This window comes from Lynx rufus, unplaced genomic scaffold (assembly GCF_022079265.1).
Source record: "Lynx rufus isolate CCGP_SWC_20201006 ecotype Redwood Valley unplaced genomic scaffold, mLynRuf1.p SCAF_12, whole genome shotgun sequence".
Lineage (NCBI taxonomy): Eukaryota > Metazoa > Chordata > Mammalia > Carnivora > Felidae > Lynx > Lynx rufus.
In genome coordinates this window covers 59,747,306-59,760,722 of record NW_025814826.1, presented here as the reverse complement: position 1 = coordinate 59,760,722, position 13,417 = coordinate 59,747,306, and the positions used below count along the sequence as shown (strand labels likewise).

Below are 13,417 nucleotides of genomic sequence, written 5' to 3'. Positions count from 1 at the left end.
CACATTTGTTCGTGTCCTATGTCCTGATTTTCTACTTGTTCTATCAATCAGTGTTAAAGGAGGGTTGAAATCTTGAACTATAATTGTAGATTTTTTCCATTTTCTATTCAGCAGTATTAGTGTCCTATATTAGTCCTATAAATACATTTCTGTTGTAATATACTGTTTTGTGTGTGTGTGTGTGTGTGTGGACAAAAGAATGATAGAGACCTGTAAGTATAAAGGAAGATAACATTCTATTGGGAAAGGCAAAAAAGAGAATATACAAACATGTAGAAGTTCCCAATGTCAAGGAAGAGCTTGTTTTGAAAATAGATGTTGGTCTACAGAACAATTGATTTATTACATTTAAAAATAACATGGTGATTTCAATATGCCAATATTTACAAATTGGAAATCACACCCTTTGCAACTGTTTACATTTATAATGAACAGTTTTAAATGGCAGAATCAAAGCTCCATTGCCCATAGCAGTGCCCTCAGCTGTGCAGATCTTGGCTTTTTCCTCCCCACTCCCCCACTTCCCTCTTCCTCACTCCAAAACTTCCTTGGCCAATCACTTAAATACAGTAAGTACACTTAAGTCTGGTCTTCAGATCCATTTTTAGGGGTACCCCAAGACAGAAGTAATGGGAGTGGATTGTAATTTTTCAAAATTTCTATGCAGAGGTCAAAAAACATCCAAAGACCCTTTTTTTTTTTTTTTAACGTATTCTATTTTCCCCAAACCCCTCCACCTACAAATCTAATCATCTTTCCTTTCTCTTGCCTCTTTGCACTCTGTGATACCACCCATCTCTTTGAAAAAAAAAAAAATAGGTTTTTTATGTTTCTATTAGCCTGTAGACTAGGACTTTATTGATTCTATATCCAGCCACATAACCTGATGGCTGGAACACGGAGGACACTGAAATGTGACTACACTTAATTTGCAACCCCGTAATTTAATAAGAGCTTCTAGGTACCTTATTTGCTTCATTTAACTCTCAAAACAGTCGTTAGGCATTATCCACATTTTATAGATAAGGAAAGCCAAGCTCTGAGAGATCGCTGCTGCTAAACTGCCCGAGTGAAAACTCGAGTGGCAGATTGCAAAGCTCATGCCTGCCCCACGACTGCCAGGTCACTGCTCACTGACACCGCCCCTCCACGGCAGGCACAACGCAGGGGACTGCAGGTCGGAGGCCTCGACTATGGAAGAGAAATCGAAGCTTGAATAACTGTCGGGGTTCGTAGGAACACAACAATGGAGAACCTTCCAGAAGAGGGAAATGTTAAGAAGGAAGCAAGCACAGTCTGCAAGTGAGGCTGAATTGAAATGAACTGGAGATGCAGATCACACAGAACGGATTTGGTTTGAGATGGTCACCAGTGGCTTCAGAGAAGGAGACTGAAACCCACCTCTGCTAGGAAGAGACCATGGGCTCGAAGAACACGGGGTTTGCATCTCGGACCTGCCACGGAAGCCTTACCCAGGACAGGTGTCTAAGTGTCTGTACACTTCAGCTTCCCTGTCCCGAGAACCTTCTTGTTTGCCCCCGAGCACACAAGCCTGAAATCGGGTTCTGCAGGTAACGTACAACACCGGCACGAAGCAGGCACTCAGGAAGTCTTAATCCTCTGGCCTGGCAGGGACCATTTTCCTGAATTACAATGAAGACAAACAAGGTTAGCATCTCAGGGGCCAGAAGTAACCCCTCCATAGCAAGATGTGCTGAAGAACTAGGGGGACGGCGAAGAAGTCAGCACAGGCGGGGATGGGACGGATATGGGGTTTCAAAAGGGGGTTCTCTCCACGTCATGTCACAGCAGAGTGTGAAGCTGGAGAAGGTCCAGCTCACTGGAGGGGAACTGGGGTGCTTCGTTTCAAACGTGTAGAGCATGCACGTGGAGAGGAAGTAAGTCAGTGAAAACACAAAGAGTGTCAGGAAAAAGGGCTTTACCTGAAATGAGGAGAGGGACCTAGTTCCTTTAAGGAAGTAAGTCAGAAGGACCGCACGCAAGTACGAGGAAGCAGATTCCCCTGGCCACTACCACGCTAAGGATCCCTCCCACCAGTGCTCCTTCTCTTCTGTCGGGGCAGCAAGGAGAAAGTTATCTTTTCAAGAAACACCCTCTCTAGTTTACTGCTTATACTTAAATACACAGATTTTTTTAATCCACTCATCTGAAACCTCTCACAATGGACTGACTTCTCAAAAACGAATTCATATTCTTAAACAGGGAAAGGCTCAGCCAACTCGTTGCTAAGACGTCAACCAATTGCTGATATACTCTATATTGAAAGGATATGTGCATGAAAGTGATCTGGCATCGATTTTCTTTAAAAATCTAAATTAAAAAATTCAGACTTTCAATTCAGACACATAGAAGCAGAGCCAAAACTGAGTAATCTAGGTATTAATGGGAAGCCTCCCGTTTGCTGGCTTCTAACAAGTAAAGGGATCCGATTACAATGTACTCCAAGAACAAATGCACGTCGATTTAACTGTGGCCCCTTCCCAGGGACTGAGAAGACAGGTATCACTAGGCACAAAGGGTTTCTGTGTACGTGACAAGAACCTAGGCAACACCACTATCCATAGGTTAAGGATGCTATTCGCTCCACTCTGGAGGGGAAAAGAAAAAGATACAAGTTCAATATCCGGAATTTAACCACAACAGAGAGAAGATTAGAGCCATTCTTTTTTTTTTTTTTTTTTTTTTAACACGAATGAAAGACATAGTTATCAATCTTGAAATACAGGCATTAGCAAGTTTACTCCACACATGGAATACAGGCACTATTATTTTTTTTTTTTACTTTAATATGCAAATTTAAGCAAGTATCCCAATCACCTCTACGAAAGCTTTTCATTTCCCAGTAAGACCTCTGACAAAGTGAATGCAGAACGAGTGAAATACACAGGACCTTATGTTATGTCTGTTGGTCTTTGGCACATTTATCAAGTTGGAAAATGTCAGAAGGCAATAAAAATTTCGAATGACTGTTTTGCACATTCTTTTAATCGTCTTTACATCAAAATATAAGGCCACAAAAAGGCAAGCTGAAATTTCAGGATATGTGGAATAGTTTTAATAAAGAGTTTTACATACAGTACCTTACATATAGAACAGTGTGTTTGCAAATTTAAATAATATCTGAATGTACAGTGGCATGTATTCTTATCAAAGATAAATTCAAGTTTACTGTGTATCAGTTCTACAATGCATTTACACAGATCGCTAGAACTGATAAACAGAATGAGGCATAAAATATTCAAGTGTTATATCATCAAATAGCCTCCTCTTAACAGTCTTTTTCCCCCTTTTTAAAAAAGTTTCAAAACCTGTACATACATTTTTAATTTTTAAAAACAGTCTGTTAAAAGGTAACATTTCATGTTAACCACCAACTCTTATAGTCTATAGTAATAAAACTAGATATGTGTAGATATAAATATGTGTAGACTATGTACATATGTACGTTGAGTGTTTGTTTCAAACAAGCACACGCGGACGCACACCTGCGCACAAAGCATGGTGGCACACGACTCACAAGGGCACTGGCAGACAGGAGGACCCGGGCCCGAACTCCAGCAAGAGCTAACTCAGCAACTTATAGTTGCCTTTGGTTTCAGAAATCTGTCCATTTGTGACCAAAGCTAAACATTTTGAGTGCGCGTGTATTTTTTAAAAATAAAATTCATCTTCAGAAATGAAGCGTTTCCAGTATTCCACTACCAGCAGTTAAAAAAATCCACAGCCACAAATTGTTTCGACATTTTTGTCACTCCTCATCCCAGCTGAGGTTATTTACAATTTTTATCTGAAGGCAAACACCAAGCATACTCAGGATCAAGCTGTACGCCGATGCCTGAATACCGCATTCAACTCTACAGAGTACGTGTGTCCCGTGTAGGACATCGGGTGTCTGATGGGCTGACGGCCTATGTAAGACATTGGGAGTAGAACTCCCGGGGTATTTAACGTTCTCTCCCCAGCAGTGTCATCGTCATTTGGCACGCTGACCCTTCTGTGAGCCATTCTGTTTACAATGAGCTTACTGCCTGCAAAATAAATTCCAATTATTTGGCATTTGTTTTTAAATATGTAATCATAATGAAGCAAGAATTCCACAACTGTTTTCCTGGGAAGTGAGGCTTCCACTGTCAGTTTTCTGATTAAGGACATTCATCACCTAATAAACAGCTCATGATCCTATAGAAGTTTAAATACTCTAAACTGCGGTGCAGCCGGACGAACTGTGGAGAAGACAGTTCGTATAAGCAACCTTACAGAACTCTCCGGAATTTCCATTTCCTCTACAATTTTGCTGTAGGCCAAATTCCGCTTCGTTACATGGACCTCTCTACTAAAAATTACATAAACACACCATACTTCTTTCTACAGGTATCTCGAGCTTCGTGTAAGCAACTATTCAAAACTCCTGCCAACTCGATTTCCTTGGCATAAGTTATATTCCACGTCATTGATCCCTGGCATAGATCACATTATCGTTTGTAGCTTGCTCATAAGCTTTTTTTTAACATCAGCTTCCTTGATAAAGCTGTTCTTCATTTTCCTTTCCAAGGTGCCATCCTATTGATGTCACAAATCAGTAAATGACCAAACAACACTAAGCTTTTTATAACTATCCACGCAGCAGTCATGTGGATAATAAAAACGATCGCCTGAAGAGACCCACGTTCTTTTCATTCGGCTTTCACTGCTGTCATACGGAGCAAAGAGTCGCTATCTGCTGCACTTTGCCCATGTCGACTAGGAGCTGTTTGATATGGCGTTTAAGTTGGGGCAGTCTCGCCAGAGGATCTGGTGGCTCCAACTCCCCTGTGAAATCAAGCCAGCTTTCCAGAACTAAAAGAGAGAAGAGAACAAGCAGATTGAAATGGCAACCGGGAGAAGTCACAAAATGGTGTAACTGGGAGGCTGGGGGAGGATGGAGACAGAGACGACGTCCCCTTCTCTAGAAGGGCCAACAGACTCACGCCTGTCTAAGGGTATAGCATCCGTTCCACCTATCCCACAAGAGTTCTAGTCCTTCTTGGTGACTTTGTTATTATTTTAGATAATTCTTTCCTTTATAGGTATAAACTAATTTCATTTTGAACATCTCCTTTTACTCTCTTCTGAACAGGAAATAACAGTTCCCTGTGCCTGCTGAAGCTTTCTATTATTTTAGATTTAAATCCTCTCTACTCCATTTTCAATGAAATTTAGCTACTCTCACCATTGTTTTTCTTAAATCAGGAAGTTCTTAACAAAGGAAAGGAGGTGGCAATTTCTCAGTGTCCCTTTCAGTCCCACTATTTTATCATTACTTTTAAAAATATGCAAGCACATTAGAAGTCTAGGCAGAATACAATTAGTTATTCTACACTTTTTATTAATAATAAGGGACAGTGTCAAGTTGCACATTTTTTCCCCTTCAGAAATCTACTCAAAATATTAAAGTAACAAAAAGCTAGCTTAAACCCAATGGAAGCTGCTTTTGAAATGGTTTCCATGTTCTCTTTTCTCAGGGAAAAACAAAGCAGTAGGAGTTCTAATTTAGTGTGGGGTGAAATTTAAAAATGGGAGTATAATCTATGTATGACGTTAGGAAAAAAACCAAAACACTGGATTAGGAATTAGGTAATCTTACCCTATTTTCTCAACTTTCCTGTCTATACCCTCAGGCTCCTGTGTGATAAAAACAAAACTATAAAAGAAAACCATTTGAAAATGTGTCTGCACACTTAAGGTTTACCTATCCCGCTTGCAGGAGTTTCCTGTTGTTAATTTTACTGACCTACTGACCAAAGTGATAGCAAAGATACAAAGTATTTTCCCCCATATTTTAAATATGCTTAAGGTCCGTAAACTAACTTCCAAAAAAAAAAAAAAAATCACAGTTCAATGAAACTAATAAATATTCCATATGTGCTTTATACTGCATCCAGCAAATGGGCAGTATTTAATAAATATCCAACTTTAGCTTTTATTTATTTTTATTTTTTAGATTTTAATTAAAAAAATTTTTTTTTAATTTTTTAAATTTACATCCAACTTAGCATATATCACAACACTGATTTCAGGAGGAGATTCCTTAATGCCCCTTCTCCATTTAGCCCACCCCCCCTCCCACAATCCCTCCCGTAACCCTCTGCTGGTTCTCCATATTTAAGAGTCTCTTATGTTTTGTCCCCCTCCCTGTTTTTATCTTATTTTTGCTTCCCCTCCCTTATGTTCATCTATTCTGTGTCTTAAAGTCCAATAAATACCCAACTTAAAAAAACCCAAGATAATATCCAGTCATACTGTCTTCAGCCTAAAACACCCCAAATGCCATCTGTGTTAAATGAGATGTAAATGAGCAAGACGCTCCATCAGGACAGACAGGATCTACAGTTCCCACCCCGTAATTCACATAACACTTCACATAATGTCTCTGTAACAACAACGAACACTTTACATACTAGAGTCACTGTATTTTAGTTCTTTCTTAAAATTACCATCGACTTCTTTTTCTATTAGGTCCATCCTGCTGGCAACTTCTTTCTGGACATTCTCTATGTGTGTAAGGAGATTGAGCTGCCACTGAAGATGTGCATGTCCTGAGTCGTCAGTGCTCTTTTTATCGTTATAAATAAATACCGTATTCCTTTCAGCTGGATTCTTCTCCAAAGAACCATTGGGAAAAAAAACAGAATGGGGCGAAATATAATGTCATAACGGGAAAGACAGCATGAAACACCTCATTACCACAATGATCAGTGAAATCCAACCTGACTCACAGAACAGTCTTAAAGGAAGTGCTAGCATAAAATTACATTTTATCTGCTGGTCCTTAGAAGAGCACAAATGCCTTCCATGTCTCTCCACGATGCCTCACACAGGGCCACACAGGGTGGAAGTCATTCAATAAAACATGCTAAAGAAATGAAGTCGCTAATGATACTCTGTAACTAAAAAGCCCAGCTAATTTTAGACTGACCCCTTCTTCGATTAATCCAAACTAAGGACATAAGTGGAGTGAAGGCAGAAAGCAATGACGGAAAAATCATGAAAACTGGCAAAGGCCAGTTTAAAGTCAAATTAACTGTAGGCTGTAATTAACTGCTGCAATTAAATCAATGAGGCAAGAGAAAGTTAAGAATCTTTTAAAAACTTAAAAAAAGTGTAAACTGCTTAACACATACACAGAAAATCTGAACTGAGACTCACCAGGAAGAATTCATTTCATAAAAGGGATATGCATTTCACAAAATAATTTGCCACAAATATCAGGAAATGTAAGCTTCCCAAATTTATTTACCGTGATTTCTTGATGAAATAGGCCAGAAAAATAAAGGATTATTTTAGTGGCATTACTAGCTGAAAATCAATGAAAAATGAGGAAACGGCATCACTAAGACAATCCCTGTGACTAGGAAAGAAGTTTATAAATACTCAGTGTACAAAGAGCTATAAGGACCCACTGTATCGCCTAATGGAATTGATACGCAGACACAAATGTGCTATAGTTTTAAAAAGGTTGGAGTACCATCTTTTATCTGAAACACACAAAAAGAGCAGACAAATTATATTAACATATACACACCCGCACGCATGCACGCATTCTCACAAACAGACAACTTCATTTGGAAAAAACTGTGGCTCGTGGTTTTCGGAGGCATCTAAGTGCATTTATAAAACTGAGACTTTGGTTAGGGCAAGAGTTGACTGCATCTACAATCCTGAACTAGGGGATAATTAAATGTTCAAATGGCCAGTATTTTCTTATAGAGAAGCAAAAGATGTTTTCACCCTAACCAGGCACCCGTGAACTTGGAAATATAAGCATAATTTTACTGGGAATTCAGTAGTTTGATTTTAGAAAATTTTCCTACATTCTATCCTATCTTCCAAGCCAAAACAAACGAGATAGTTCTACCTTGTCAGGCATCCCATCTTCTTTCACTGAATACTGTGAACGGTTTTTATCTTTCCTGCGGAATTCTTGTTCTTCTTCAAAACTGCTAACATCGTCGTCGTCTGAGCTCCCAGGGTCTGCGAGAGATTTGCAGTCTTGACCAAAATTTTGTGGCTTTTGGTAGCTGTGCTCACTTGTTATGTAAGTTCCTTCCATTTTTAGGGGCACACGAGGTGGTTCTTTATGGTTCTGAACATGGTATTTCTTCTCCTCAACACTCCCTGTGTCTTGTGCTGTCATTTTTTTCTCTACCCCCGCAATTCCTTGATCTTGGTCTTTTCGCTTTCCAGAACAAGCCCAGAGATGGAGGTCGGGATGATGTTTATTCCTTACAACAAAGTTGGAGAAAGAGCAGTTCAGGAAAAGACAAGTTTCAGAATGTAGGATGATACAGGTAACCCTTCGTTGTCCGTGCCTGTTTCACACCAAGTGTGCGTGCTCAGGCAGACTGACGTTTCACACCAAGTGTGCGCGCTCAGGCAGACTGACCCCACTTCCCCACTGAAAACCTAGACTCCCACCCAGGGAACCGGGTTAGGAAGAGGGCAGGGACTCTAGACAAAAGCAGACGTACGCTTTAGGTTAACCTGCCCCAGAACTTAAGCCAAAGTTGGAATTCTCACGATTTTACAGAAATAATACTGAGGTAGAAGAAAAGCAATGGTGAATGTAATTCTGTGGACAGTTCACAGCAATACTTGATATATGTGCACTTCTTTTTCTGACTTTTCACTGGATTTTTTAAAATTGTACGGCATGAAAAACTTTTATGTGAGTCATTTTAACAGCTTCCTTTGATCAAAAAGTGATACTTGCTCCTGATAAAACATTCAGGCAATAAATGTGTACAAAGGAAAAACCTCCCTGCGTGGCAATCATAAAAAAAACTGAGGCATAACCTTTCCGACATTTTCTATACATAAATTTCTATCCATAAAATTATATTTTACCTATTTATTTTTTTAACTATAGGTCTGACAAAGAATTTCTACTTTTGGTTTAATTTCTCTTTTTAAAGGGGTAAGCATACACTTTCTCTTTTTACACACATGGGGCTCTCAATTTGCCTTCTTCGCATATGACACATGTGGGCAGCTTGCCACATCAGGACACAGACGTTTCCCTTAACTCTAGTAGCTGAACAGTATCAATGTGCCGCAGTCTGGGCTCACCAGCCAATCCCCCACCTACCGACGTGCGTGCGTGTTCGTGTGATCGCTGCGCACAAGTGGGGACTTTCAGTCAGATATGGAGCGGCTGGATAATGGGTACACGTCTTAAATTGGGAAGTAACTGCCCAAGTGGCCTCCAAAGAGGTTGTACTAATTACACCCTCACCAACAGTCTACAATGACATCCTTTTATCTACCCCCATCCTCTCTAAACATGTGAGCATGTGATACTGCACAGTTAATTCATCATTAAAATCCTTCATTGAGTACACAGGAATTCTTTCATCAGAGGTGGTAAGAAAGGAGGATATTCAAAAGGCATAAACCTTTCAGAAGGCTCAATAATGTTTGTGAATTATTTCCAGATTAGATAAATACCCAGGGGTCAAATTAGTTTTCTTCTAATACCCAAGTATTATTTCTGAAATTATAAATTTTAACTTTTGAACCCTTAATAATTTAGTAACAGAAAACACTAAAATTCTTAGCCAGTAAGAGACATAGCAGAAAGCTGGTTTTATAGTCTAACGGTCCAGTGGGTCGAATCCTACTGTGCCACTGAGGATCCTAGACAAGTTACATAACCTCTGTCTTTGACTACCCACCTATCAAATGAGGTAGGATCTATTTTTCAGGCTTATTTTAAGGATTAAATAAAATCTCGTAAGAAAGCACCGATTTCTGGCATGAAGTAGACTTTATTTTCAGACTTTCAATAAATAGCTAATGACAACAATTTGTATCATTAGAAATATTCACATAAAGAGAGGCCACAGACATGAGGCCAAATTGGTCCAGTTTAAATCCTTATTGAAAGAATGAATGCATTGAAATTCAAATTCCTATCAAGGACAACCAGGCCTTCATCTTTTAAGTTTACTTTTTTTTTTTTTTTAAGTAATCCCTACACCCAACATGGGGCTCGAACTCACAACCCTGAGATCAAGAGTCGCATGCTCTTCGGGGAACCTGGGTGGCTCAGTCGTTGAGTGTACAACTCTTGGTTTCAGCTCAGGTCATGATCTCACAGTTCGTGGGTTGGAGTCCCGCATCTGGCTCGGTGCTAACAGCGTGGAGCCTGCTTGGGATTCTCTCTCCCTTTCTTGCTCTCTCTCTCTCTGCCCCTTCCCCGGCTTGTGTGCACATGCAAATACACTGAACAAAGGAGAGTCAAGACGGTGGAGAAGTAGAGGAATTGGAATTTCTCTCATCCCTCAAACACAGCAGTATTGAGGTCAGAACACTTGGAATTCCAGGAACCCAGGCTGCAGAGTGACAGAAACATCTTCCCGGGTGTCGGGAGACAGCTTGGCAGGACAGAGGTGGGTGTTTGAAAATTGGGAGAGATAAAACATGTGGCGTAGGCATGGAGAAAAGGGAACCCCTTTGATGGAGAAACAAAAGGAAGAGAAAGAGAGGCTGTGGAAGAGTGGGGTTGTGTTTGGACAAGAGAAAAACCTCTCTGGACCACAGACAGAATGAAAACTACAGCCTCAGGAATGAAGATCAGAGTGTTCAGGGTTGCACGACATGGTCCGGACCCGAGCCCACCATGTGCGTGCCCCTAGAGGGAAAAGGAGCTGGCCCCGGGGTTCTGTAATGATCTGGGGGCACACTGGGAGAGAGCAGTCCCCTCCCTTGAGTACTGTGGGAAGAGGGTATACTGGGTCAGGACAAAAGACCCCACAGGCGCCAGCCAGAGGCCCATTGTCGACTAGGGGAGTGGCGCTATGGTTCTGGAGAACCAGGCCACGTAGAGCGGGATCCTTTAAGACATCAGGATTTTAATCTCAGCCAAGCGCCTGGGAGGCACGAGAGACTGTGGAGCAGGACAAACCGGCTACCCGTGCCTGCGCAGCACTGAGAGGACAGCCTGAAGAGTGTGGTTTGGGACACCCCGTAGAGGGAGGATAGACTGGGGTGTTGCCATTTTTCTCCCCGTCACCAACAAGGTGGAGTTTCAGGAAACAGGACAGCGGCCCCGCAGTGGAGGGGGGAACCTCACCCCTCTGTGCCCGGTAACTGCGTATCTACGAGAGACTGACGCTGACCAAACCAGACGGACCCTCCTCCAGACCAGCACAGATGCCAGTCCCAGGCAGCGACACCCAACTGTCCTGCAGTTTTGCATTTTCTGATTTGATTTTTGGTCAATTCTTATTTTGAATGTGTGCGTGTGTGTGTGTGTGTTTTCTTTATGTTTCTTTCTCTGTTCGGGTTGTCTGTTTAATCAGGCATTTTACTCTATTCTTTTTACACCTTTTCTGTAACTCCTTCTTTATTTTCCTCTCTCTCTCTGGATTAAGCCTTATAGTTTCTTTGATTCTCTGCCTGGTCTTTTTTTTCCACCTCTGTCATCTCTCTCTTTGTATGGGATAAGGCTTCTTCCAGCCCCTCCTCCACCTTTTTCCATTTTTTTCCAGGGTTACTTCAAGAAACAAATCAAAGCACAGCTGGTGGAAGGTCCAAACCACCACTACGAGTAGGGAAATAACGCAAACAGAGTCACAACAACAGGGAGCATGCAAGACATTCCAAAAACACCTCCTGAAGGGCCAGGCCCTGGACAGTGTATGACCCCTTTTTAATATAGTAGTGCTCGCAGGTATAGGACACATAACAAGCTATTAAAACACATAAAAGAAAACTAGCCAAAATGACAAAACAGAAGAATTCTCAAAAGAAATTCCAGGAAGAAATGACAACCAGAAAACTGCTCAAAACAGATATAAAAAATGTATCTGAACATGGATTTAGAACAACAGTCATTAAGACTAATAGCTGGGCTTGCAAAAAGCATAGAAGACAGCAGAGAATCTCTAGCTGCGGAGATCAAGGACCTAAGAAAGACTCACAACGAATTAAGAAATGCTATAAATGAGATGCAAAATAAACTAGATGCAGTGACAACAAGGATGGAAGAAGCAGAGGGCAGAATAGAAGATAAAAATATGGAAAATGATGAAACTGAGAGAAGGAGGGACAGGAAATGACTAGACCACAAGGGGAGAATTAGAGACCTAAGTGATTCAATGAAACATAATAAACCTCATAATAAGGTTTATCTGAACAAGCTATAGCTGAGAACTTCCCTAATCTGGGGAAGGAAGCAGACATCCAAGTCCAGGAGGCACAGAGAACTGCCTTCAAAATCAACAAAAACATGTCAACAACATGACATATCATAGTGAAACCGCCAAAATACAAAGACAAAAATTCTGAAAGTGGCTAGGGACAAACGGGACTTAATCTATAAGGGCAGACACATAAGGGTAGTAGCAGACCGGTCCATGGAAACGTGGCAGGCCAGAAGGGAGTGGCAGGAAATATTCAATGTGCTGAACAGGAAAAATATGCAGCCAAAAACCCTTTATCCAGCAAGGCTGTCATTGAGGATAGGAGAGATAAAGGCTTTCCCAAACAAAAACTGAAGGAGTTCATCACCACTAAACCAGCACTGCAGGAGATCCTACGGGGGAACTCTGTGAGTGGAAAGCAGCAAAGACTACAAAGGACCACAGACATCACCACAAGCACAAAACCTACAGATAACACGACACTAAATCCGTATCTTTCAATAGTCATTCTGAAAGTAAATGGACTAAATGCCCCAATCAGAAGACCTAGGGTATCAGAATAGATAAAAAACCAAGATCCATCTATATGCTGTCTACAAGAGACCCATTTTAGACCTGAGGACACAGGCAGATTGAAAGTGAGGGGATGGAGAACCACCTATCATGCTACTGGAAGTCAAAAGAAAGCTGGAGTAGCCATACTTGTATCAGACAAATTAGATTTTAAACCAAAGACTAACAGGAGATGAAGAAGGACATTATATCATAATTAAGGGGTCTATCCATCAAGAAGACCCAACAATTATAAACAATTGTAAATAAATATATGAAGCACTCAAATATATAAAACAATTAATTACAAACAACAGCTAACTTATTGATAATAATACTGTAATTGTAGGTGACTTTAATACTCCATTTATAACAATGGACAGATCATACAGACAGAAAATCAATAAGGAAACAACGGCCTTGAACGATATACTGGACCAGATTGTCTTAACAGATATATTTAGAAGTTTTCATCCAAAAGCAGCAGAATACGCATTCTTCTCAAGTGCACATGAAACATGTTCTAAAACAGATCACATAACAGCCTAGGTCACAAAACAGCCCTCAACAAATATAAAAGGATTGAGATCATACCATGCATATTTTCAGATCACAACGCAACGAAACTTGCAACCAACCACAAGAAAAATGCATGGAGATTA

General features: G+C 40.7%; 1 protein-coding gene across 3 annotated transcripts in view; it reads right to left on the bottom strand.

Annotated features, from left to right (window-relative positions):
- Positions 1–2,988: 2,988 nt before the first annotated feature.
- PHF20L1 (PHD finger protein 20 like 1) overlaps positions 2,989–13,417 on the bottom strand; it is an 86,457-nt gene continuing 76,028 nt past the window's right edge. For all 3 annotated transcript variants that reach the window (XM_047074203.1, XM_047074202.1, XM_047074204.1), the window contains 3 exons: positions 7,916–8,282; positions 6,495–6,657; positions 2,989–4,857 (listed from right to left, as the gene is read on the bottom strand). In XM_047074203.1, coding sequence (XP_046930159.1) covers positions 4,715–4,857; positions 6,495–6,657; positions 7,916–8,282 — 673 coding nt within the window. In that variant the 3' untranslated portion in view covers positions 2,989–4,714. The remainder of the gene's footprint in view (positions 4,858–6,494; positions 6,658–7,915; positions 8,283–13,417) is intronic.